This window comes from Eulemur rufifrons, chromosome 7, assembly GCF_041146395.1.
Source record: "Eulemur rufifrons isolate Redbay chromosome 7, OSU_ERuf_1, whole genome shotgun sequence".
In the NCBI taxonomy this organism is placed as follows: domain Eukaryota; kingdom Metazoa; phylum Chordata; class Mammalia; order Primates; family Lemuridae; genus Eulemur; species Eulemur rufifrons.
In genome coordinates, this window is record NC_090989.1 from 177,430,006 (window position 1) to 177,452,923 (window position 22,918).

The 22,918-nt window shown below is 44.6% G+C and overlaps 1 protein-coding gene across 3 annotated transcripts in view; it reads right to left on the reverse strand.

Annotated features, from left to right (window-relative positions):
* PDZRN3 (PDZ domain containing ring finger 3) overlaps nt 1–22,918 on the reverse strand; it is a 226,477-nt gene that overhangs the window by 37,270 nt on the left and 166,289 nt on the right. Inside the window, exon 1 of one of the 3 annotated variants that reach the window (XM_069473822.1) lies at nt 11,579–11,921. The exons of the other annotated variants lie outside the window; for them this stretch is intronic. Within the exon in view, the coding sequence (XP_069329923.1) occupies nt 11,579–11,647 (69 nt within the window). The 5' untranslated portion in view covers nt 11,648–11,921. Of the gene's footprint in view, nt 1–11,578; nt 11,922–22,918 lie in introns of those variants that run through there. 3 annotated transcript variants of the gene reach the window in all.

The window sequence follows — 22,918 nt, forward strand, 5'->3', positions numbered from 1 at the left end:
CCACATAAGGTGGTCTTCTTGGATCTATCCCCATCATTCTACCATCCTCTTAGAGACCTTCGACCCTCAATGATGACCCAATTTTGGAAGCCTAGCTGCTCCACCCCTTCTAGACTCCCAGAGCTTTGGCTCATTTAACAACAGAGTCGTCCCCTGGTATCCATGGGGCATTGGTTCCAATTCCCCCCTCAGATACCAAAGTCTGCAAATGCTCATGTCCCTGATATAATATGGTGTAGTATTTGCATACAACCTATGCACATTCTCCCATACTCTTTAAACCACCTCCGGATTACTTATAATACCTAATACAATGTCTACACAGCATTTCATTCACATGAATTCAACGTAGTACTTGGCATGTGGCAAATTCAAGTTCTGCTTTTTGAAACTTTGTGGAATTTTTTTCCCAAATGTTTTTATCTTTGGTGGATTCAATCTATGGGTGCAGAACCCACAGATACGAGCAATCAGAACTAACACCATGCCATACAGGTCCTGGATACACTGACACACACATTAAAGTTCCCAACACGCTAGGAGAAAGAGCCTGTATTCCTGTGCTTTAGAGGAAGAATCTAAGGTTCCGAGAAACCTTTTTCACAGCCACTCAATGGGCAGAGCCGTGAAAAGAACCAGGCCATGAGCACTGTGAGCAAATGGGTTATATTCAGCCTCTCCCTCTGCACATGGCCCAGGGAACACAGTAGGCGCTCAGTAGACGCTGCTCTTAGGAAAACCAGGTGATTATAGATTGGGATAACTTGCAAATGGGATAACTTAAGACAATAAGATGAACTTCCTCTTGAGCAAGGCATCACGCTGATACCTCATTTAACCTCTGAAGCTACAAAATAACCTCCGTGTTGCAGAGGAGAAAACTGAGCAGTTTCCTGTTCAGGTCTTTCTACAGTGCTTTTGTGGTAGCACCATGTTCCTTTGGAGCATTCGTTATAACTATGTGCTCGATGATATAATTATATAAATGGCACATTGAATTTCTGACCCCATCTCTCTAGAATGTAAGCACCCTAAGGGCAAGGTCTTTTCCGTCCGTCCTATTTCATGATGCCAGGAATGCTGGAGGGTGGCACCCACTGAAGTGTGTTGAAGGAATGAGGGAGGGAACCTGCCCAAGGTCCAGTCTGTCACTGAGTCAGACAGTCCTGTGTTATGATCTTGTCTCTGCCACTTACCAGCTGTGTGACCCCAGGCAAGTTAGTCAACTTCTATAACCCTCAGTTGTCTCATCTGTAAAATGGAAAAACAGTGCCTATACTTTAAGGGGTTGTTTAGGAATTACACGAGATTCTGTATATAACACGTGCAGGGCAAACACCACCCAGAAGCTGTTTATCATTGTTAGCATGAGGATAACCAAATCTTTGGAAATATTAATCTTGGGCTGTCACTATAAATTCAGGGATAAACAATACCATGCTGGAACTGTTTCCTCCTTCCCCTGGCTATGTCTTAACCACGGAGCAGAGTTGGTTCTGAAACTTCATGGCCAATTGAGAAAACGAATCCACTGACTCTTTTCATTAATCTCTCCTTGGTGGTTGCTTCCCTCTCTTTACTCTCTGGGGAACACCCACTTTTCAGCTCCAATCCATGGAGGAACTTCAACAAAACGTTCAAGTTAATTTAACTGGGGATGGAGAGATTAGACAGACATGCTAAACAACTCCAACTTTAAATACTGGAAAGTTGCCACTCAGTACTACAAATCTTAGATTTAGAATGTTGCCAGAGAGAGAAATAAAAAGGAGAAAACACCAAGTCAAGGGAAATAGATGTATCTTTTATTAAGGAATTATTGCAAGTAGGCACACGTCTATGTTTGCAGTTCAGTGCCACATATAGTAGCTAGTATATAAAACGTACAGTGTAAGTGTTACAAGTTATTCATGCCAGTCATTTTGTAACTAGATAAAAAGGAAGGTAATCTCAGATGTAAAATACCATTGTGATTCTGAGCGGAAATATCTGCTGCTTTTTATTTCCTGGTGCCAACTGAAATATTGTTATGAAGGATAGTAATTTCTATGTTTAGAGACTCCCAAAATAGAAAACAGCTGCTTGATAAAGGAAAATTGGTTCATATTCTTTAGAGTTTTCTTTTATTAAAATGCATGTCACTTCTAATGTTATGTGCCACAACCACTGACACTTTGGGGTGGGGGAGGGGAATAATTAATTGTCACGTATGGCAAAACAGGAATGTGTCTGTGTTATGGTAAACTGCTTAACGCGCTGGGAGAAAACTGTTATTCTCCCAGATGTCTGACAAATTAACTCTGTTTTCATTGGTTTAGTGCTGTGAATAGTAAGTGTCTGCATTATTTGGTTCACGTGTTGTTTGTTCACAAAAAGGGACAAACTTTTTGCTTCAGGTTTAAGATTACTTTAGAGAGAAACATGCAACCTTAGGAAATGTGTTTCTAAAAACACTAGTTCTAACTACAGTCTTATAGATGTGTCTTCTTTTATAACAGATATTCTAGTTCAAGAAAATCTTTTGACAGATGAAGAATGCTTTGTATTAAGAAAATTTTGTACTTTGTGAAGATCTTCGTAGCCAGCCAAGCCCTTTCTTCCACCATTACTATTTCTGATTTACTTTCCTTCAGAATTTGGGGCAGGGGAGGCATTTAATACATTTCTTCTTGGGTCTCCTTTTAATATTTTTATTTTATTAAATATTGAATATGTTTAAAAATTTCTGTGATATACATATGTAATTACAAAGAATGCTACCATGAATACCTGTAAACCCACCACCCACTTTGGAAAAAAACCACTACCAATATGTCACCTTGGCAAGCTGATCATCATCACATGTCCATGCAGAGAACACCAAGAACCGTCTAGAAAACAAGGTGGCACTGGAGAGGGACTTGCATAAATATATTACTGCATAACTAGAGTGTGATATAATAGCCATTCAAAGTGTGATAATTGGTGCAGGGAGAATACACTAACCAGTGCAACAGGATAGAAATGCCAGAAACAACCTCAATCACATAGGGAAACTGGCGTTTCCTCTTGACGGGAGGAGATGGGCTTTTCTATAAGTGGTACTGGAACAATCAATATTGATAAAAAGTGAGGTTGGACTCCAATGTTACCCATATATAAAAAAGTAACTGTGAAAGACAAATTTATATAAAAGTTTTAGAAGAAAATATAGGTAAATACTTCTATGAAGGAGGAAAAAATATCTTTCCTAACATAAAGATTCAAAAGCACAAACCATAAAAAAAGAGAAATGTATTTGACTATATTAAGTTAAAGGATTTGGTTCATTGGATAACATCATAAAAAGAACACAAAGATAAGCCACAAACTGGAAGAAGATGTTTGTAACACTTATATTTGATGGATTGGTATCTAGGCTATGCTTTAAAAAATCCTACAAAACGGAGAAATGGGCAAAAGCTTGAGCAGGAACTTCACATACAAAAAAACTTTTGTACATATGAAAACAAAATACTCAACTTCATTAATCAGGGTAAAGCAAATTTAAACCACGGAGTTCACATGAATAAATCTTCATATTCACTATATTGAAAAATTAAGAAGTCAGACAGTGCCAAGTGTTGGCAGGAATATGAAGCAACAAGAACTTCTCTACTGCAAGGATGGAAAACAATTTGACATTGGCAAAGCTAAAGAGGTGTATGCCCTAAATGCCCTCCCTCCATCCCATCCTTTCACTCCTCCATCCATCGGTCTGTGTCTAATTACCTATGTATCTCCTAGAGCAGTGGTTCTCAAAGGGTGGTCCCCAGGCCAGCAGCATCTAAAGTCTAAGGGGCAAAGCACAGCATTCAGTGTTTGCACCAGCCCTCCAGGTGATTCTGACGCAAGTTCAAGTCTGAGAAGCACTACCCTACGGGAATCTTTGTACCTTGAGACTGATATTAGAATGCAAGTTAAAAATGAGACTCCATTCTTTACTAATTTGCCACTTTGAAAAGCTGAATATTAAATAGGCAAAAAAAAAAAAAAAAAAAAAAGCAAAAAGAAAGAAGAAGAATGCCCTTCATTCCCAGTGAGTGTTAGGGTGGACAATGAGGTAAGGTAGATACTCATCCACTGGTAGGTGTTACACAGAGAGACTCACTTAGGGAGAAGTCTGGAATCTCTACTAAGACTTCTAAAAATGTTCATCGTTGAGCACAAATCTACTCCTATAAATGTATATTGAGAGAGTCATTAAAGATTGGCCAGTAATGTTGCTTAACTGTCAGATATAATTAGGCTGTAACTTGAAAGCCCCCAGAAGTGGAGTCTGTAAATCATGACCTGTCATCATGGTGACAGCTATACAGCTCTCAGGAGAAAGAGGTCCCTGCTCAAACTTATTTCCCCTGCAAATTAGGATTCCTTTGGGTAATAAAGTCCTTCCTAAAAACACATTCCCTTCTGGCAGAAGAATTCTGCTTATCATCGTTCGCATTATTGGAAATTAATTAGATTCCCTATTTACTATTGGGGAGGGAGTATTTGTAGGAGTAGGAGGGTGCGTGGTTTAGGAGGATACAGGATACTCCTGGAGCCTGGGGTGGTTTGCGGAAGGAATATGATGAGAAATATGTGTGTGTGTATCTATTGTACAGATAAAACTTTAATAGCCTTCAATTTTCCACTTATAAACTAAATATCATAGAACAATGTATTGGAAAAAAGTTCTCAAGCAAAATAAAATAACTTTTTTCTTGGTATTAATCAACAGATGGTTAGATTTTTCAATCTGTGTATAAGTGTCTGGGATTTGACTTCTTTGCCGCCCACTCATTCAACAAAGACTTAAGAAAATCTGTCAGAAAAGTTTGGGTCACCTAAGACTTCTCCCTCTTCTAGTATTTTTGGTTTAACTTAGAACAGAGGCTCTCAAATGTGAACGTCAGCCAAGCTCACCGGGAGGGCTTGTGACACAGATCACTGAGTCCTATCCCCGAAGTTCTGGGTCAGTAGCTCTTGGGCAGGGCCTGGGAATCTGCATTTCTAACACATTCTGGGTGATGGTGATGCTGCTGGACTAGGACCATACTCTGAGAACTAATGACTTAGAAGTAACTTCTAGAGACTTTTCAACAGTCAGAAAAGCTGTCCTGCTTTTCTGCAACTCAAATCAAAACCAGTGTGCAACACAATGGAACACTGGTGCCAATAATTTTCTTTCACTCATGCACTATTTCAGCTAATTCTCTACCACAAGCTGATGAATGTAACCTAACGTGCTTGAAAAAAATTATTCTGCTAAGCAGGCGATCGATCAGTAGACGAAAAAGGGACCCTTCCAAAGTTCACCAGTGAACACACAACGCACTTGTCCTTGGTGAACAAGTAGGCAAGCAGGTCATTCAAAGTGGGACAAATTCATTCCTGGCATTTCTCAGGGCAGCACTTGCTGGTCAGCAGCATAGCTCAACTACATTTCATCAACACCATGACACCTGCCACATAAATGAAGGCGATGCCGCTAGAAACTGGCGCTGTGGGCTTTGGAGAGTGAAGGCTATGTTCTCTGCTTAATCCCACACTGGAGAGAGAATGCAGAGGGTTAGCTCGCCTCTGGTGTGCCTTTACCCAGAGCTGCTGACGGTATTCTTTTGTGCACTCTCCTCCCCACCGCCCGATTTAACCATGACCTCTCCCTGCATTATTAATGAACACAAGAAAACTCATTTATTAAAGCTGCATTTTTTTCACCATTCCATATGCTTCCTTCTGCGTGCCATGGCAGGTGGGTGACAGGAACACAGAGAGAGGGGCTGTCCTCTCCCCTGTGACCCCATACCACCTGCCTCATGGCGATATGCAGCTGCATCTATAGAAGCCTGGGACACGGACTCATTTGTCATTGCTAAAAACCTTTCTCGACCAAAGTGAGACCCACTTGATACATGTCTCCTTCGGAAGTTAATTTGGTAAACATGTCCTGAATGGTTACTGCTTATGTGCCAGACCTGGGGTGTCACAGAGAACAATGCAAAGTCCCTACCTTCATGGGGCTGACATTTTCCTGTGGGGTAAGGGTTGGGAATAGATGATGAGCCAAGTTAACAAGTGCACAAGTTGTGGTAAGTGCCAGGAAGGAAATAAATAGTGCCCAGAGAGCTTAACACAGGTGAGGGTGGGGAGATTTTCTTAGGTCAGGTACAGTCTCCAGGGAGAGGGACATTTAAATGAGGCCTCAAGGATGCTACATTGCAGGTGGAAGGGAACAGCCAGTTCCAAAGTCTTGAGAGGGAGGGAACAAGGTGGGTTCTGGGTATTGAAAGGAGCCCCGTAGGACCAGGGCAGATGAGGGGCATGAGGTTTATGGGAGAGGTAAGAAGAGGCCAGATGACACAGGGGCTCTGTAGGCCGCAGTTAAGCAACTGGTTTTATTCTAAGGGGATGGGGGAGCCAGTGAGCAAGGGGGTGAGCACCTCAGTTCTAGGCACACTGAGGTTGGCTGGCTGAATGACTATAAAATGAACGTCTTGTACCTCCTTTGTTCTCCATCCTCACCTCCTTGGTCCAAACCATGGTCGTTTTCTTCAACACCTAGTTCTCTTTCCAGATTCCTAACTAGTATCCTTGCTTCCCACCCACCACAGATGCTACAAAATCCAACACGTTCAAACCAACCATGTGCTGAGGGTAAAAGTGGTGACTAGATCTCCATGGAGTTCACAGCATGACAGGGCAGGCTGAATTATTAAATAACATATAACCTGGAAATAAGGTGAAGGGAAGTGCAGGGCATCATGGGAGCACTCAGTGCAGGGATATAGTAGTGCTGCAGGGCATCATGGGAGTGCTCAGTGCAGGGATACAGCAGTGCTGCAGGGCATCATGGGAGCGCTCAGTGCAGGTGGTGGGAAGGGCATCCTGAGACCACTCAGAAGGGCACCCAAGCTAGGATGGTGGGTAACAGGCTTCAGTTCTAAGGGAAAAGCAAGAAAATTCCTTTATGGTTTCCCAAAGCTGGAGACAATAAAAAGAGGAGAGGTGAGTCCTGGTCCTACCCTAGGCAATTCCATTTCATTTCTTAATCAACATAAAAGTGGTTTATGATCCATTGTTAGCTGATGAGAAAACAACAGCTAGTGACAGATAAATGCCCACATATTAAAAGAAGTGACTTTCTCAACCATAGGCAGGCCCCATACTCAACAAAGGGCCGCAGTTTGTCAAGGCAGGAGGAGATGGCTTTCTTTTTCCATATCTGCTTTGCCTAAATGAATTCAGAATGAGAAGCCGCTTCTAAAAAAAAGCTTTTAGAATTGATAGGTTGTTTAAACACACACACTTTTATTTGCAGGAAAACTTTGCCAGGTTCAACACTGCTGTGTAGAGGTCAAGTTTATGTTCATCCAATTAACGTCATTAACTCTGTCCACACTTAATCAAACCATGACCCAGCTGATTCTCAACAGACTCACAGTTGCTTTGCACTACAGGAGTAAATTCATCTAATTGAGTATTGCATGTAGCTAATTAGATATGAAAATAGGATTGTGTAGAGTCAAATTTCCAGACTTGTCCATAAACTTGTTGATTCTGATTAGTATTTATGCTGGAAATCTGTGGTTTTCTAGCATACTGGCTAATAGACTGATGTATAAAGGGTCACAAATCCGTATATATAGTTTTCTGGTAATTATTGGGTGAAATTATTGGGTCAAGTTTTTATAATACTTTTCAAAACTAACAATTCCAAGTGGCATAAAATGCACTAATTATTCTTATATTTCTTGCTACAATTGAGAGGCAAAAGGACATGAGCTTTCCCACATCATCTTTTCTTCAGGCTGTGGAAGCTAATGGGAAGTTGGTGCTTCTCCTGAGCTCATTTCTCTGTGCCCACCTGTCCCCTGACATGAGACACCAGAGGCTTCATAAAAACCCTTCCCCCATGGTGTCAAGCATCACGTGGGCCTGTTTGAGGATGCAGAGTCTTGACTAAGTTAGCCTCAGAAACGCAAGAGTGATTTTAAAACACTCAAGTGTTCCCTATAAAGTTGGTTATCTATTCATTGACATTGCTGAAAATTATTTACACAAGAAGAGAATTCACAGACTTTGGCATCACCGTGCAGACGTGACTCCCAGTCACACTTTTCATTCCTTTATGTGTCAGTTTCCCATCTTTAAAATGGACATAACAATACCACCTATCTTTTCATGCCACTGTGCAGATTTGACGGGAAAGTGCACGGTAGGCACTTAGCATAGTGCCGGCACATAGTAAGTACACAGCAAATAATGTGGTTGTTGCCATGAATATTACTGCAATTTTATACATGAGTTTGCCTTGTCGTCTTGAAAATTTGCATGTAGATTTTAGGGAAATGTGTTAGTTATAATTTCTAGTTTGAAGTCCCAACCAGACTTATTTCCTAGTTGCCTAATCAAATTAGCAAAGGTCATTATTCCACAAAGAGTCTCTGGTTGATGTTAGAAGAGGTGGAGAGAATTAATGATGCTTCCTAGTGTACCCCCCACCCCTTTCACCTCCCCCAGGCCTCCATCTAAAGATCCCTCTCAAAGCATCCACGCACTGGCCTTCCTCTTGTCCTGACAGGACAGCTGGGTAGACAGCTGGTGCTTGGCCTGTGATGGCGTCACCAGTACCAAACGAACAGAGCCACAAACCTTCCCATCCCTACAATCCTCCCACCCCCACAACCCAGTCACCGCATTTAGGTAGATTCTGCCACAGCCCAAGAGCTGTGAGACTCCCTATCCCATCTCCCCCCAGAACATGAGCTCTCCTGTGCTGATTAATTTAGCCAAGTAGAGGACTGCACTCTTGATAATCTTAAAGCATCTTCCTTTTTTACTTCCCTGCCCTTTTACCTTAATAGTACTTCTGAGCATTCAAAGTTACTCAGGATAGGCTAAAGTTTTCTGGAGCATGAAGCAACTGCTAACTTAAATTTCAAATTTTTGATAGGCATAGGCCCTGTCTTGATGCCTGTCCCTGCCAACACCTCAGTTATCATAAAAGCACAAAGAACTGCTGTACTCAACTGATCTTACAATCTCCAGGGTAGGCAGGAGGCTTCTTCTCCTTAGACATGCTTGAGTGTCCCCAAATACTTGGTGCATCCTTTAATGCATGGCACCAATCACAGATATGTATGCACTCTTTGCAATGGCCTTTAATGACCAGACAACTTCATGTATTGTTGTTGTTGTTTTTCTAATGTGATTAAAGGTACAATAGGTATGTGTGCAACAAGAGGCAAAGCCATTGTGCTGCATCATTAAGCTCACAGCAGCCCCCAAAAGAAACCGTAGGCAGCTTGCCAACAGCCCTAATGAAGAGCATCTCTTTGAATTATCTCTGGATGAGGAAAGGATAAAGTCTGAGCCCTGGAATATTTGATCCTCTTTGTGCTGCTGTTACGAGGGCTTACTGAAGCCAGACGCACCGGACCTTCTGGAACTGTAATTTATGGAAACCTTAATTTCTCTGCTCTAATAAGGCTTTGCATAATAAGAGTGAGAATGCAATTATTAATTCCTGCAAGTGTTTTGTGAATTCCTTTATGCCACGGTTCAGGACTCCCAAAGAATAGGAGAAAGGGGGATTTTACTTAGTTGGCACAAGGGTAATGGGTCTGAAAAGTAGTTTGAGTTTCTTGAAAATAAATCTGCATGGCTTTCTAAATTGCTGACAAAGTGTATTCCAGATGGAAGTCATTTATCAGCAATTTACTGCACGATGCTTTGCCCAGAAGTATTTCCACATAAATCCACCTAGTAAAAAACAAACAAACAGAACCCAGGTTCCCTCTTTGGGGGGCGTTGTGTATGTGTGTGTGTGTGTGTGTGTGTGTGTGTGTATAGTGGGGGTCACAAACAATACAGATGAATAAGATTTGCCAGAGATGTGGCAGAATTGCCTTTTGGAGGGTGCCAGTGGTAAGTGATATATCTACAACGATAAGTGCTAATAGTTTTTGTGCATTGATGGTAAAAAGCAATATTTTTAAAAAGCGAGTTTTTAAAACTACCTTTTAACTTACTATGCGTGGCTATTTCATATGCAGCGGTGAAATTCTGTAACACAACCACCTTGTCCGGGTAATGGTGTCTGTTGTCTGTTTGTTTCACTTCTGCTCACTTGGCTTACTGAGAACACCCCCAGCTCACTGCACGGGATAACTTGGCAAAATGCAGATTACAACAGATCACCAGTGGTGGCAGCACTTTTGCCTAAGAGCTCCAACACCCCCCTAGACTGCTTAGAAAGGGACACGAATCAGAGTCCTGAGTGTGAAGTTGCAAGGTCAGAAGTGTATTTATTTCCAAGACTTATTTAAGATGCTTGTTTTTTGTTAAGATATGTGCCCTTTGCACATACTGGGGACCCCAAGCCTCAAAAGGCTTGTTTGGACCCTCTGTATGTCTCACTGAGGAAGGCAAGCAGGCAGACAGACACACCTTTTATTCACCCAGGGTCATTGTATCATTAGGTTTTGTCCACAGAGGAGGCAGCCAACTCACTCCTAGCTGTGTCTCACTGTGTCTCTTTAATGGTAAGCGCCCTCTGGTGGCCCATGCAAAAATGGCATCCAACTGACGGCTAATCAAATTCTTTTTAAAGTCAAGTCTGGCTCTTTAAAAAATATATTAATATGCCATTTATTGTTATAATCAAGAAACATGCACCTTTTGTTGCTCACATGCTATAAAAACCTTTTTCTAATGTGCTTATCTAAAAATAACATTAGCAGAATTATGATTTTTTGATTACCGAAGACAAGTTTGAAGGAGAATTAAGATTTAAGGGGAAAATTCTTAACTGCCAAGGTAGGTTGCCAATAGCAGTATCAAGACCTCCTACTTGAGGATAGGACTTGAATATTGAAAAAGAAAACACTCCGCAAAGATGTAAGATAAGTTACCTGCGTTGTATCGTAAATATCCCATTTCATCTCAAGTGAAATTTCATGTTGTTAGAAATGTCTTCTATGACACTTCTAACAACAAGAAGTTATGTGCCGTGGATGACAGCACCCAAGATCCAGTCACTTGCTTTTCAAGTTCTTAAAATTTAAACAGACAGAGGTATAGAAATGGCAAGTGCGAAGCAAAAATTGGAACCATCTGTCCCATTACAAGAAGTTGCTGAAAGAACCAAGTCAGCAGAGAGCTTGTGCTCCACTGAATAGAGCGCCTTATAACTGTTTGTAAACAGACAAAACCTTGCAAACATTAATCATCATCCACGTCTTCTCAACTTGTTCAAAGAGTGCGTGACCACACTTTGACCCTTCCAGTTCGACACTCCGGAGAGAGGTCAGTTGTAAAGGAGCCTTGTGACGTGACTGCTGGAAACACATTTTAGGACCGTCAACATCTATTTATATTTTCAAATATAGGCACCGAAGTGCCACTGAAAGGAAGTTTTGTTAAGAGATTTAACAGAAAATGTACAGAAAAGTCAGAAAGGCTGCCTCATTCAGAACACAAAACATGCACAAAACCCCCCAATTCCTTTCTTAGAAGTTACACCCTGCCAGGTGAGTGCCTGTGCACTTCTACAAATGAAAATGCAACGTGTTACCTGACAAACTTCATAGAGTAATTTGTACTGCTCCTCTTGCTTCTGCAGGCTGCACAGACTGCATCCCATGTTTAGAGAAACCTCAAAGGAAGGCTTCAGTACTCGCCAGCGCCCGAGGAAAGCAGCTCCCTCAGAGCGCAGGCATTGAACGTATCCTCGGAGAGCCTCAGGTGAGTCAGGCGGCTGCAACACTTCACATTGGCGCTGCTCTCTAAGGCTGGAAAACAACTCTCTCCCCGCTTCCACGCTTCCCTTCCTCCCCTCGCAGCATGCATGCACACACACACACACACACACACACACGCACGCACACCACTCCCTCCTCCGAGTGACTCTGGCAGCTGGATTGTGGTCCAATGCACACGCTATATATACTGCTGCTCATGCATATTAATCAGCTCTCATTGACTATTCATAACAGACAATGATACAGAAGCTATAATTGCCAACTATGACAGTTGAAATTTCTCTAATTAACAAGCAAGTGCTCCAGTGGTAGGGAATAATAAAAGACACTAACAATTTTGCAAGCCATTTTCCGGCAGTTACAAATAAACAGGACTGCATTTTTAGCGAGGTCTCTTAGGATAATCCCTAATGTGTTTCGGCTAAGTAGAAATTCATTTTTAAATATATCATAAAATTTCTGATGAGATAAAATGTATTTAATGCTGCAGCTAATGACGGCATATAAACAGATTTTATGGAAAGGACATGGTTTGAATAATGACCATATAATATTTAGCGCTTTACAAAGTTACAGGAAAAATACTCCACATATGAATAAAATATAAGAATTTAAATTCCAAGATATATTCGTGAGTATGCAAAGTAGCCAGAGGTTGTAAGGAGAGAGGCTGCCCTACAGGTGAGTAAGCAGATAATCATTCCCAAAATGCATTTTCAATTCCAAAAGCAGAAAGTTATTTGGCAAAGAGCTGCCCAGCTCACTGGAAGGAAGAGAAGCAGCCAGCCTCATGCCATCGCCTCAGCTATACAGACGCTGCAGATATTTCAGAGATCATATTGCTGGGCTGACTATCACTGGTTACTCCAGAGCTGTCTCTGACGTTCCATATCTGCCTAGACCTCCGTGGCTATGCCCTGCATGGCGTGTCGAGAAAGCAGGAAGCTGCAAAATGACACTTGGAAGGTGGGCACAGACAGCATTTAAGAATTTTGGTCCTTGCTGCTTTTGCTTCTTGCCTTCCCCTTTAGCCTCTGTCCCGCTGAGTAAACCTGATAGTTTTTAAAAAATGTTTTTTTCCTCCACTGTCTGAACAAAATGCACAGGACCTTTTTCTCAACTAAAATGGCTGATATTTAAAATTCTCACAGTTGCTTGCAAGAGCCTCCACCACCCGCTTCATTTTACAAAGGTTTAACTGTCTCTGAGGACTCCCACGTCCCCTGTTAAGAAGTGTCAAGGGGCCTGAAGAATAATGCTCCCTTTCTCTGGGAGCTGAGACACACCTGAGACGTGAGCAAACCAGTCCTCATAAAATCCCACCTGGGCTGGCGGCCAGCAGAGGCAGCTGGTCCCATTTCTCAGGCAAGAAGATGAGGCGTGACGACTTGACTCAGACTCGCTAACAGCCCTGACTTGCTGGAGGGGGCGGTTCCAGACCCTCACACCTGGTGTCACCGCTTAGGCCAGAGCAGGGCCACCAGGGAAAGGAAGCCGCAGACGGAGCTGGGCAGCGGCAGTGAGTGCTGACTTGCTCTGATGCTGTGAAGGGCCCTGTTGATCCACGAGCGAGTGACTGGCCCCTCGGTCCCCTGATCTCTAAATAAGAGGTGTGCAAACCAACCACCTTGCAGAGTTTTGTAGCAATGATTTGAGAAAACAAAAGCTGCTCAAACCCAAACCACTCCCCCTGCCTCATCCCACCCCTGGTCCCTCAGGGTTGGTCTGTTCTACCCCAAATTAGATCTCACCCCTGCCACGCCATCAGCTCTCGCCTGATGCCAGGAGCCTCCTGCTGGGCTCTCTGACTCCTCTCCTGCCTATCCGCTGGTCACCTCCTTCCTTGGACTTTTTCCACATTGCGGCCAGGCTGCTCTTTACAAAGCAGAGATAGGATCTCTTCACTGCTTGCTGAAAAGCCCTCCAATGACCTCCCATCACACTTGGATTAAAACCCAGATTCCTCACTGGGGCCTACAATGCCCTGTAATAACTGGTCCCTGCCCATCAATTTCCCTGTACCCATCATCTCTCACCTGCCCTGCTGCTCCCACGCTGCCACCAAGCCACGTCCTTCCTCAGGGCCTCCGCAGGCAAGTTCCTCTGCCAGAACCCCTCTTCCCCTTCTCCCTCCTTCCAACCCCATCTCTGCTCAGTCGAAGCCTCCTTGGAGAAGCTTTGCTGGGTGTCTTGTGTGAGTTTACTTGCTGATCCTCCGGGTTAACATGTCCTCTCATCCTGTTCATTTCCTTTGCGTCACTTTTCAAAATCAGTGACGATCCTGTTCACTTGTGCTTCTCTGTTTACTGACTGTCTCCTGTACAAGCAGTTCAGCTTCCCCAGGGCAGCGACTGTGTCTCAATGTCCACCGGCCCAGGCCCTGTGCAGGGTGACCCAGGCAGTCTCACAAACCCGTAAATGACAGTACGTGAGGGTACCTGGCATGAAAACTGGCGAGTGCCATCACAGATTGGCAGATGGAGTGTGTCTGGGTGTGCCCACGAAGAAAAGACCTGCAGTCGTGGCTGGCACTCCTCCCCGCAAAGTCCCAGGCCTTTAAATTACGTTTTCACAAGGTTTTGTGGTTTCACAGTTCTCCATCTTTTTCCTGCACGTCCACAAATCAGTGCAGAAATGGGCCAAAAGCTAAGTGATTATGGAACTCAAGTAACCCCTCTTACTCTTTGTTGGAAAACTTTCACAGCCCGATCACAAGCGGGGAGGGCTAATACGCTCACTGCACTGCACGTCAGACCAGTGGTTCTAGCTTTTTGGTCTTACGAACACTTTACATTCTCAAAAATTATCGAGACTACCCCAAAGGGCTGTTGTTTATGGGGGCTGTATCTATCGATATTTATCATGTTAGAAATAATCAGAAATTTAAAAATATTTATTAATTCATTTAAACATAACAATAACAAACCCATTGCATATTAATATACATTTAACATTTTTATGAAATTACCATAGTTTACAAAACAGAATTTTTAGATAAGAGAAACACTGTTTTGCATTATCCCAAAGCTCCTTAAGGTCTCGTGTAGTTGAAGACGGCTGGATTTTCACATATGCCTCAAACATTTGTGATATCCTGTCATGTAGCCTCTAGAAAATTCTACTGTACTACTAGATACTCATAAAAGAATGAGAATGAAAGAGGAAAATGACATCTTGGTATTTTTATGAAAATGGCTTTGACCTTGCAGATGCCTGGAAACAAGGCTCCAGGACCCCCACGGGTGCCTGGGCCACACTTTGAGAACTGCTACCTTAGAAAGACACTTCAATGAGCCAGGTGGCTACGAGCCTCACACTTGCGAACAGGAAGAGGAGTGGAGAGACTATTAGTAGAAATTAAACTCGTGGCTGGTTTTCCACTCTTGTGATTAATATGTGTTATTCGGAATAAAAAATGCAAAACACTCCGGCACCTATTTATGCCTAAAACAAGACTCACCAAAGTAATTTTTTGCGCTAAAAGTACCCGTTACTTGGGAAAATCATCTCGCACACGTAGAATGCAGTTTCATTTTCAAAATGTTGTTTTTGCACAGCGGATAAGAAATGCATGATTGCGTAAAAGGAGGCTCACCTGTATGATGAGACACACTGTGGCATTTATTAACGCTGATCCAAGAGGCAGCGTAAGGACCAAGAAAGTCTGTTAGTCACTGGAAGTTACAATAGAACTGTTTTTGAGACAACAGCTGTCCCAGTAAAAATGAAAAACTACTGGCCGTACAAAGGCACACATTGTTTGACCGAGATGCTTAACGTCTTTTTCAAGTTAGTAATCACATCTTCTGAAAGTGCTAATAAGCTCACCAGAGCACAGGGCACTCTTCTCGGGTGTTCTGCACCATCAGATGCCTGCCTCTTCCTGCCTTCATGGAAATTAAAAATAAAGTGCAAAGAAGGGTCACCAAAGGACACACAATGGGACAAAGAGAAGAGGCATATATGGAAGGGGCTTCAGGTGCCCAGGGAGTAGCTATAACTGTTATCCTTTGAGCTCCCAGAAGTCATCAGGGATGCTGCCGAGAGTTGGCAGATGGAGACATGAACTTACGTTCGCCTAATTGCAGAATGAGCTCTCTAATTCAAGCATGTTATTTTCAGCACACTGACTGGGTTGCCTGTTTGATACCTGAAATATGACCTGTTTTCTCCAGTGTATGACGAGCACGATTCTCAGCAAACCACAAACTTCCAGTCGAGCCATATGGACTTGTGGGAAGAGTCGTCTCAAAAAGAAGTAGGAATGGCAGGGCCAAGGAGGAAACTGGTCCATTTGGAAACACAGTCCCTTGGGTGGATTCCTCCTCCCCCAAATCTCCTGGACCCACCACTGGCTCTGCCCTTCCCAGGGCTCCTTTCAGCTTCCCCCTCCATCACGCTGATTCACTAACTCGTCTTCATCCTGGTTTGAACCTCACTCTCCCTTCAGTGCCTACTGTGCACCGTGGCCAGAATAATCCTTAACACACACGTACACACGCCCAATAAGTCCACTGCCCTCACGACACAGTACAGCTCCTGTGTGTGGCTCCAACCCCTCCGCGTCAGCCTCACCTTATCCGTGTCCTCTCTGGACACACACACACACACACACACACACTGTTGTCCAGCAGCACTTAATGAACTGCATTGGGTTCCTTCACGCCCCCATGTCTGTACGCAGGCTGTGCCCTCTTCCTGGAGCGCCCAACTCCGTTGCCCCCAATCAGCCCCTTGAATCTCACCTCCTCCATCCCAGTGACGGGGACCCTCCTCAGTGCACCGCTGCACTTGTGTGTGCCTCCTTACGATTCACGGCAGGTGGTTATTCTGTGTTTGTATCACTCCCTTCCTCCCTGCAGAATGCTCTTCCAGGGCAAGAACCAGGCCCCATTCAGCTACGTAAGCCCACCACCTCCCTCCTCTGAGAGTGCTCACGGAGTATCTGATGCGTAAATTCAGCATCAGATATTATCTGAGGGTCTGCTCTGCACCAGGCACTTTTCTGGGCTTTGAGACTACAATAGTGACCAAATGGACACTGGTGTCTAACATGGACAGTGAAGTCTGCTCTCGCAAGAGGGGCAGGGCCGGAAACCTGGAAGAATTGCTTTTTCTGCCTTCAGCAGGACAACTGCTCCTACACACCCTACATACCAGCCGTGGCCAGAGATTCAAAATCACAATCAGTTGAGGGAATGGTTTAGTACCTCCTAGTTAACCCTCACCTTCGTCAAAGTGACTGTTCAGCAGCTTGTCCGAACCACATTCAGTGAGTGGCTGCCGGTGCTTGAACAAGGAATGAGAGGTTGCTAGAAACCCAAGTGTGGATAAAAAATCATCATCGTAGCGAAGAAAAAAAAAGCAAATCTCAAAGATGCCGGATTGCAAAAACAAAATGTCAGATGAGTTGAAAATATATGTAATAGCAGCTATGAGTGCAGTTTTTATTTCTGAAAAGCTATATAAGTGCAGAACACCTGCTCAGGCCCTCACATTTTATTTTTAAAAATGAAAGGATATTTTTTTCTTTGCCAAATTGATCGAGTTGCTGCTGTCTCGAGGGCATTTTCTCTGGGCTCCAGGTACCTGAGGAACGCCCTGGCTGGCTGAGACGGATAGCTCGCTGTTTTCACCTGCAGCCACATGGAGACTGGGGGGTGCAGGGGAGCAGGGCTTCAAACCCCACGCAGGCCTCCAAGAGTGGCTCCGTGGACCACAAAATGGGATGTCGGACAAGAACACAGCGAGAGCCACAGGGGCCAGTAATGAGGCCAGAACGCAGGCGTCTGTGTCCAAGGCAGGCAGCAAGCCTTGAGGTCAGCAGACCATCGAGCTTTCTGACGGGCTTGGGGCCTCAGGGATGCCCCTGTGGGCCACCTTTACTCCTCGGGGGTCCCACAAAGATGGTGCCAGTGCCTCTTCCCCATCACTGGTGACAAATGGGTGCCTCCACTGCTCCAAGTAGATTTGAAATTCCAGAGGGCAGTTTCCCGAGTAAGTCATTTCTGTAGCCCCTGAAATGCCTAGACCACCACCCAGCCCCCCAAAGGCCCCCACTCCCTTGTTTGGGATTAGCAAGTGCAGTTCCGAATGGAGACTACGGCACACGGGCCTGGGGCAGGGAAGTGTGGCGGGTCAGCTCAGCCCAGTCCGCCAGCACAGCCTGCAGAGAGGGTGGGAAATTCACAGCCTCTTGGGAACCTGGTTTGCCCACCTTAGAGTGGGGCGACCCCCTACCCTTAGAGTGGGGTGGCAGGGGAGAGAGCTCCTTAAAAGAGACACAGCCTGGGAAAGTTCTTGGAGCACAGTCTGTAGGTGTGCAATAAACCAAAGTCAAAGTGACAAACTGGGGACTGGAGGTGGGGGGGCGGGCAGCAGCAAAAGCCCTTCCAGCATGTTCTGGTGCAGGGGTCAGCAAACTTTTACTGTAATGGACCAGGGAGTAAATTTTTTACATTGTGCAGGCCAAGAGGCAAAAATCAAAAATATAGGTACTCATATGACAATCATTTAAAAATGTAAAATACACATTCTTAGTTTGGAGGCTGCACCAAAACAGGCTGTGTTTCAATTTGGCCTGTGGACCCTAATTTGCCAACAACATGATCAGAGACTGAGCAGAGAGTTCTCTGATGCTCGCTGATGATGGGGCGAGGATGTGAACTCATCCTACCCGGGAGGACACTGAGGCTCAGCGAAGCAAAGTAATTCACCCAAAAGCACACAGCTCACACCTGGCAGAGATGAGATCAGAATTCCTCGCCCCCAAAGCAGGTAAGAACTTACGTCTTCATTAGGGACGCTGAGGCATGCCAACAGGCTTTACAAATTGGCTTCTTGTTGGGAAATGGAAGGGGCTAGAAAACAATTTAAGGAACACAATGTATTCATGACGCTGATCAACATACAAACTCTGTAAGTGACCGGCCTGGTGAACAAGACAGGGCACAACTTGCTGAAACGGTGATGTGTCCATATCTCATTCTGGATATGATTTTCCCTTTTAATATACACAGCCACCAAACACATGCCCCACAGGAGTCCCTGCTGAGTCTGGGGCATACAAAGTGTGTCACATCCCCCTGAGGTCTCTTTGCTCATGTGGGAGTGACAGGTGTGTGACTCCAGCTGGCATCCCAGCTACCTGGGGGTTCCCTCCTGGGAGCCTCGTGGACCTGCTCCAAGCACTGGACATGGGGTTTCACCTGACAGCAGGAAAGGAGATTCGAGGCCTGGAGTCCGAGCAGGAGAGATGGGAGAAACAAAAATAGATGTGTAAATACTGCACACACAACAGGAAGACGTGGGGAGGGCATCAGGACAGGATTTGCGGGAATTCAGAGGGGCCATGCATATCATTCAAAGTTCCGGATGACTTAAGCCAGGCTTAGCTGTGAGGGGAGAGAGCCTTGGGGAGAGAGAAGGCACGTGAAAATGGCACCATGTTATCCTGGATTCAGAGAAATGACTAGAATAATAGGCCAGAAAAACACGGTAAGGGGACAATGGAATATTATAAAAGCTTGAGGGAGAGGAGGGGAGATGTGATCTCATCTCGTTAAGTTAAAACAAAATAATTAGGTTAGAGCTTGCTAACTGTATGGTGGGCCAGTGCAACATCTTTAACCTTTTGAAATAGGTGCTAATTAAAAAAAATCAGGAACACTGAAAAATCAGCAGCTGTCACCTAAACTATGTGGTGGGCTTTCTGGACATCTTCTGAAAAAATTCCTGAGATCTGGCACACGTGACCTTGCATTCCCCAGTGACGAAAATGAACAGGAACAGGGGAAAGCTGTCCCTTGAGATGGGGTGTGTGGTCCTTGCACCATCCCCTTCCCCTCCCAGGCCTCCTCACTGGCCCCTTTAAGCTGGAGTACACCCAGGTGCCCAGGTCTCTGTGGTGTTGGTTAGACATGCCAATATAAAATGGAAGAGCTTCAGTGTACGACTGCAGGTGGGAACTGCAATCCAAGCTGCGGGGGGCCAGCTCTCCTTCCTCCCTCCCTCCAACCCCCTTCATCTCCTCCTCCACCTGAAGAGAGGCTGCGTCTCCTGTGAGCTCACTTCAAGAGGGGGCGTGGGAACCCAGCAGCTCCCAGCCACACCCCAGCACCAGCCCAGTGGGCGTCTGTGCCATGGGTGGAAATAAAAGCCTTGCCTCATACCTTCCACCTATCCATTCACACCTCCCTATGGATCGCCTACTACGAGCCAGACACTGCTGTTTAGTGATAAACAAAACAAAAATCCCTGCCCTCCTGGGGCGGCCATCCACATCTGTCACCCTGGGATGACAGCTGCTCCAAGTTCGCTGATGGCTTCCCAGTTGCCAAACTCCAACCATCCCTTAGTCCTCTGGGTCCTCTGCCCGGGTGACACTTCTGCAGCCACGTTCCATGTGGGGTCTTCCCATGTCTACATTTGTGCATTTCAAACTCCCAGCCTCAGGGAGCCCCCACTGCCACGATTCTTTGACAGACAGCCTCTAGTACTATTAACTTGGTATTCTTCTTTAAAGCTATTCATGTGGTTTTATTTAAATGTATTTTTGAAATAAAATCTAATCCCTACTGTAAATGGAAAATCAGCATCACTTGTCATGTATTAAAAGTCACCATAAAAATAATCACATGCACTTCAAAATAAAAACGGGCTCATCTCCATATCACGTAATTCGGATATTCTACCCCGTGTAACACGTTTGGAACGAACGTCCACTTGGCAGTGAATTGCAGCCTCACTGGGACCGTTCCCACGCCTGTCTCACCAGCCTGCTGTCTTTCCCTGGCCACCCGGGCTTGAGTCTGTTCTCTGAGGGACGTGCCTGTCCTTTCACTCCATTATGCTTTCATTGACCGTGTTAGCCCTCACTGGAACACCCTCCACAAAACCTTAGCTTGTCGAAGTTTGAACTCCATTCTTCAAATTGCAGCATATTAAAGCCAACCCCAATTTTGTCCATCAAAATCAGTCCCGAGGTCCCAGGTGCTCTGCCAGAGGATTTGCAGCAAACTGCACTGTGCCAGCTTCTTGGGGGCATGTCCGTCTGTCCTCCCACCCATTTAATTCAAGCGGGTGACTATTATGCTAAGTATCTGGAATAGAATGGTGACTGTGGCCAGCCTCTACCTTCTAATGGGAAATCTACAAGATTCCAAAGACAGAAACCTCACGATGGTTTATGACCAATAAATAGCCTCATTACAGTGATTAATCAACAAGCTAGTGCTTACTGAGCATCTATGCCACACATCCTCCCAGCCGAGGGAATACAGGGAAACTGCAAGGCCTTGGATCAACACTCGAGGAGCTTGCTCCTTCTGGGGAACAGGACTACAGTGTGATGGGGAAGAGGAGATGTCAGCCGCAGAGAGCAGAGGTGGTGGAGCACGTGGAAGACTTCTCCCAATAACCCGGATGAAGAAACTACAACAAAGCTCGCTTGGGGCCATACTTTTTGATTTGCCATGGTTACTACAGACCCTGTGGATCAGGCACAATTTGAGCTGGTTATCGCAAAACAGAGGGAATTTGGACCCAGCGAAAGATAATCCAGGCTGCAGCCCCGTGGGAGGAAAAGCTGAAAGGAGAACTTTTTGACTAGTGACGAGGCTGGGTGCGTGGGCCGTGGGGCCTAGGAAAGCTGAGTGTGTGTGAATGGAGGGATGGCAGTGAAGCCAGAGGAAGAGGCCCGGGACTGGCACGCACACTGGAGGGAGGGGGAGAGGGATAAGATGGCGAGAGGGCATCTCCGGGGTAGAGACAGGAAGAGCCCAAATCCGAATTCAGAACGGGGTGTCCCAATTGGCGAATTACTGTGTGTTTTCTTTGGTGGATTCAGCCACAGCCAAAAGAGGATCTGGGAAACGCAGCTTCTCTTTTTCTTTCTTGGCCAGACTCTAGGATTCAGGGCCTGCCTCCATAGTAGATGGTCCTTTCCAACCACCCGTAATTGAGTCATAGCCTACTTGGCTGTTCACGTCTGAAGGCATTTGGAGGATAGGAGAAGCATGAGTTGGATGGATGACTTGGGCACTAAAGGGAAGTTTGTTCAATATTTTAAAATCACTCAGAAGATAAATAAGTAGTTGCAATGAAGAGACTTACTTGAGAAAAAAAAAAAAAACACATTGCAAAGTGAGGCTTCATAATTCACTCGTACCTATAAGGTTGAAGTGCTATCAAGTCTGAAATTACTTATCAAGCTTCTATCCTGGATTTACTTTCTATATAAAACAGCACTTCAGAGAATAAGTAAGTAAACACCATTATGACCAATGGTTTGTTTTAAGGGAAAAATGCTTCCACAAAATGGCAATACTAATTTTTTAACATTCTCTGGGAAAACATAACAACTCAATATACTTGAGAGCCAAGTAAGAACTATTGATGTCGTACTTAATCTTTAAAACTGATATACGTGTGTCCAAAAGCTAATAAAGTTCCCTCTGCTATAAATGAGGGGGAAGGAAAACACTAGATCACGGGCAACACACTCGCTCAGGATTCTGGTCTTACGGCCAGAGCCCAGGGGCAGGGAAAATTGAAGTGATTTAAAATAGTCCCTGATAGGATATATCTGATATTAGTGGGCCTGCTGAAGCGAAACAGTAATATCACAGAGATACAAAGGTGTAAAACCCATTAATGTGCGTCCAAATGTTTTGATGCCTTGACCTCAACATCTTTCAGGTGATTCGCCCATGGCGGTAGGCACAGGAGAGCCGGGTGGTATCAACTAGAGAGCTGATAAGTGGGTGCTGTGAAACCACAATTTATTTTTTGGAATGAAATGGGGAACATTAACGGCTTATTTCATTTTACACCTTTCACTGCAGAGGGGGCCCTGTCAGCACTCTGAGCTCTGCTGACCTTCTCTTTGAGTCCATCCGCTATGACCTGCCTTGGGGCAAAGCATTTTATTTCAGGAAAAAGGAACAAATACACAGTTGCATGGACAGTGGGTGCCCCTTCAAAGCTTTGTTTGCTTGACCACGTCATACCACAATCCCATCACACCAGCTGATTACTAATTACAGACCAACAGTGCTCCACCATTAGGATTTCATGGACTGGTAGAATGAGAGGGGAAAATGCTGAGGACTAACAGAGTGGACAAATACACATTTTTGTCTTTTAATAACCTT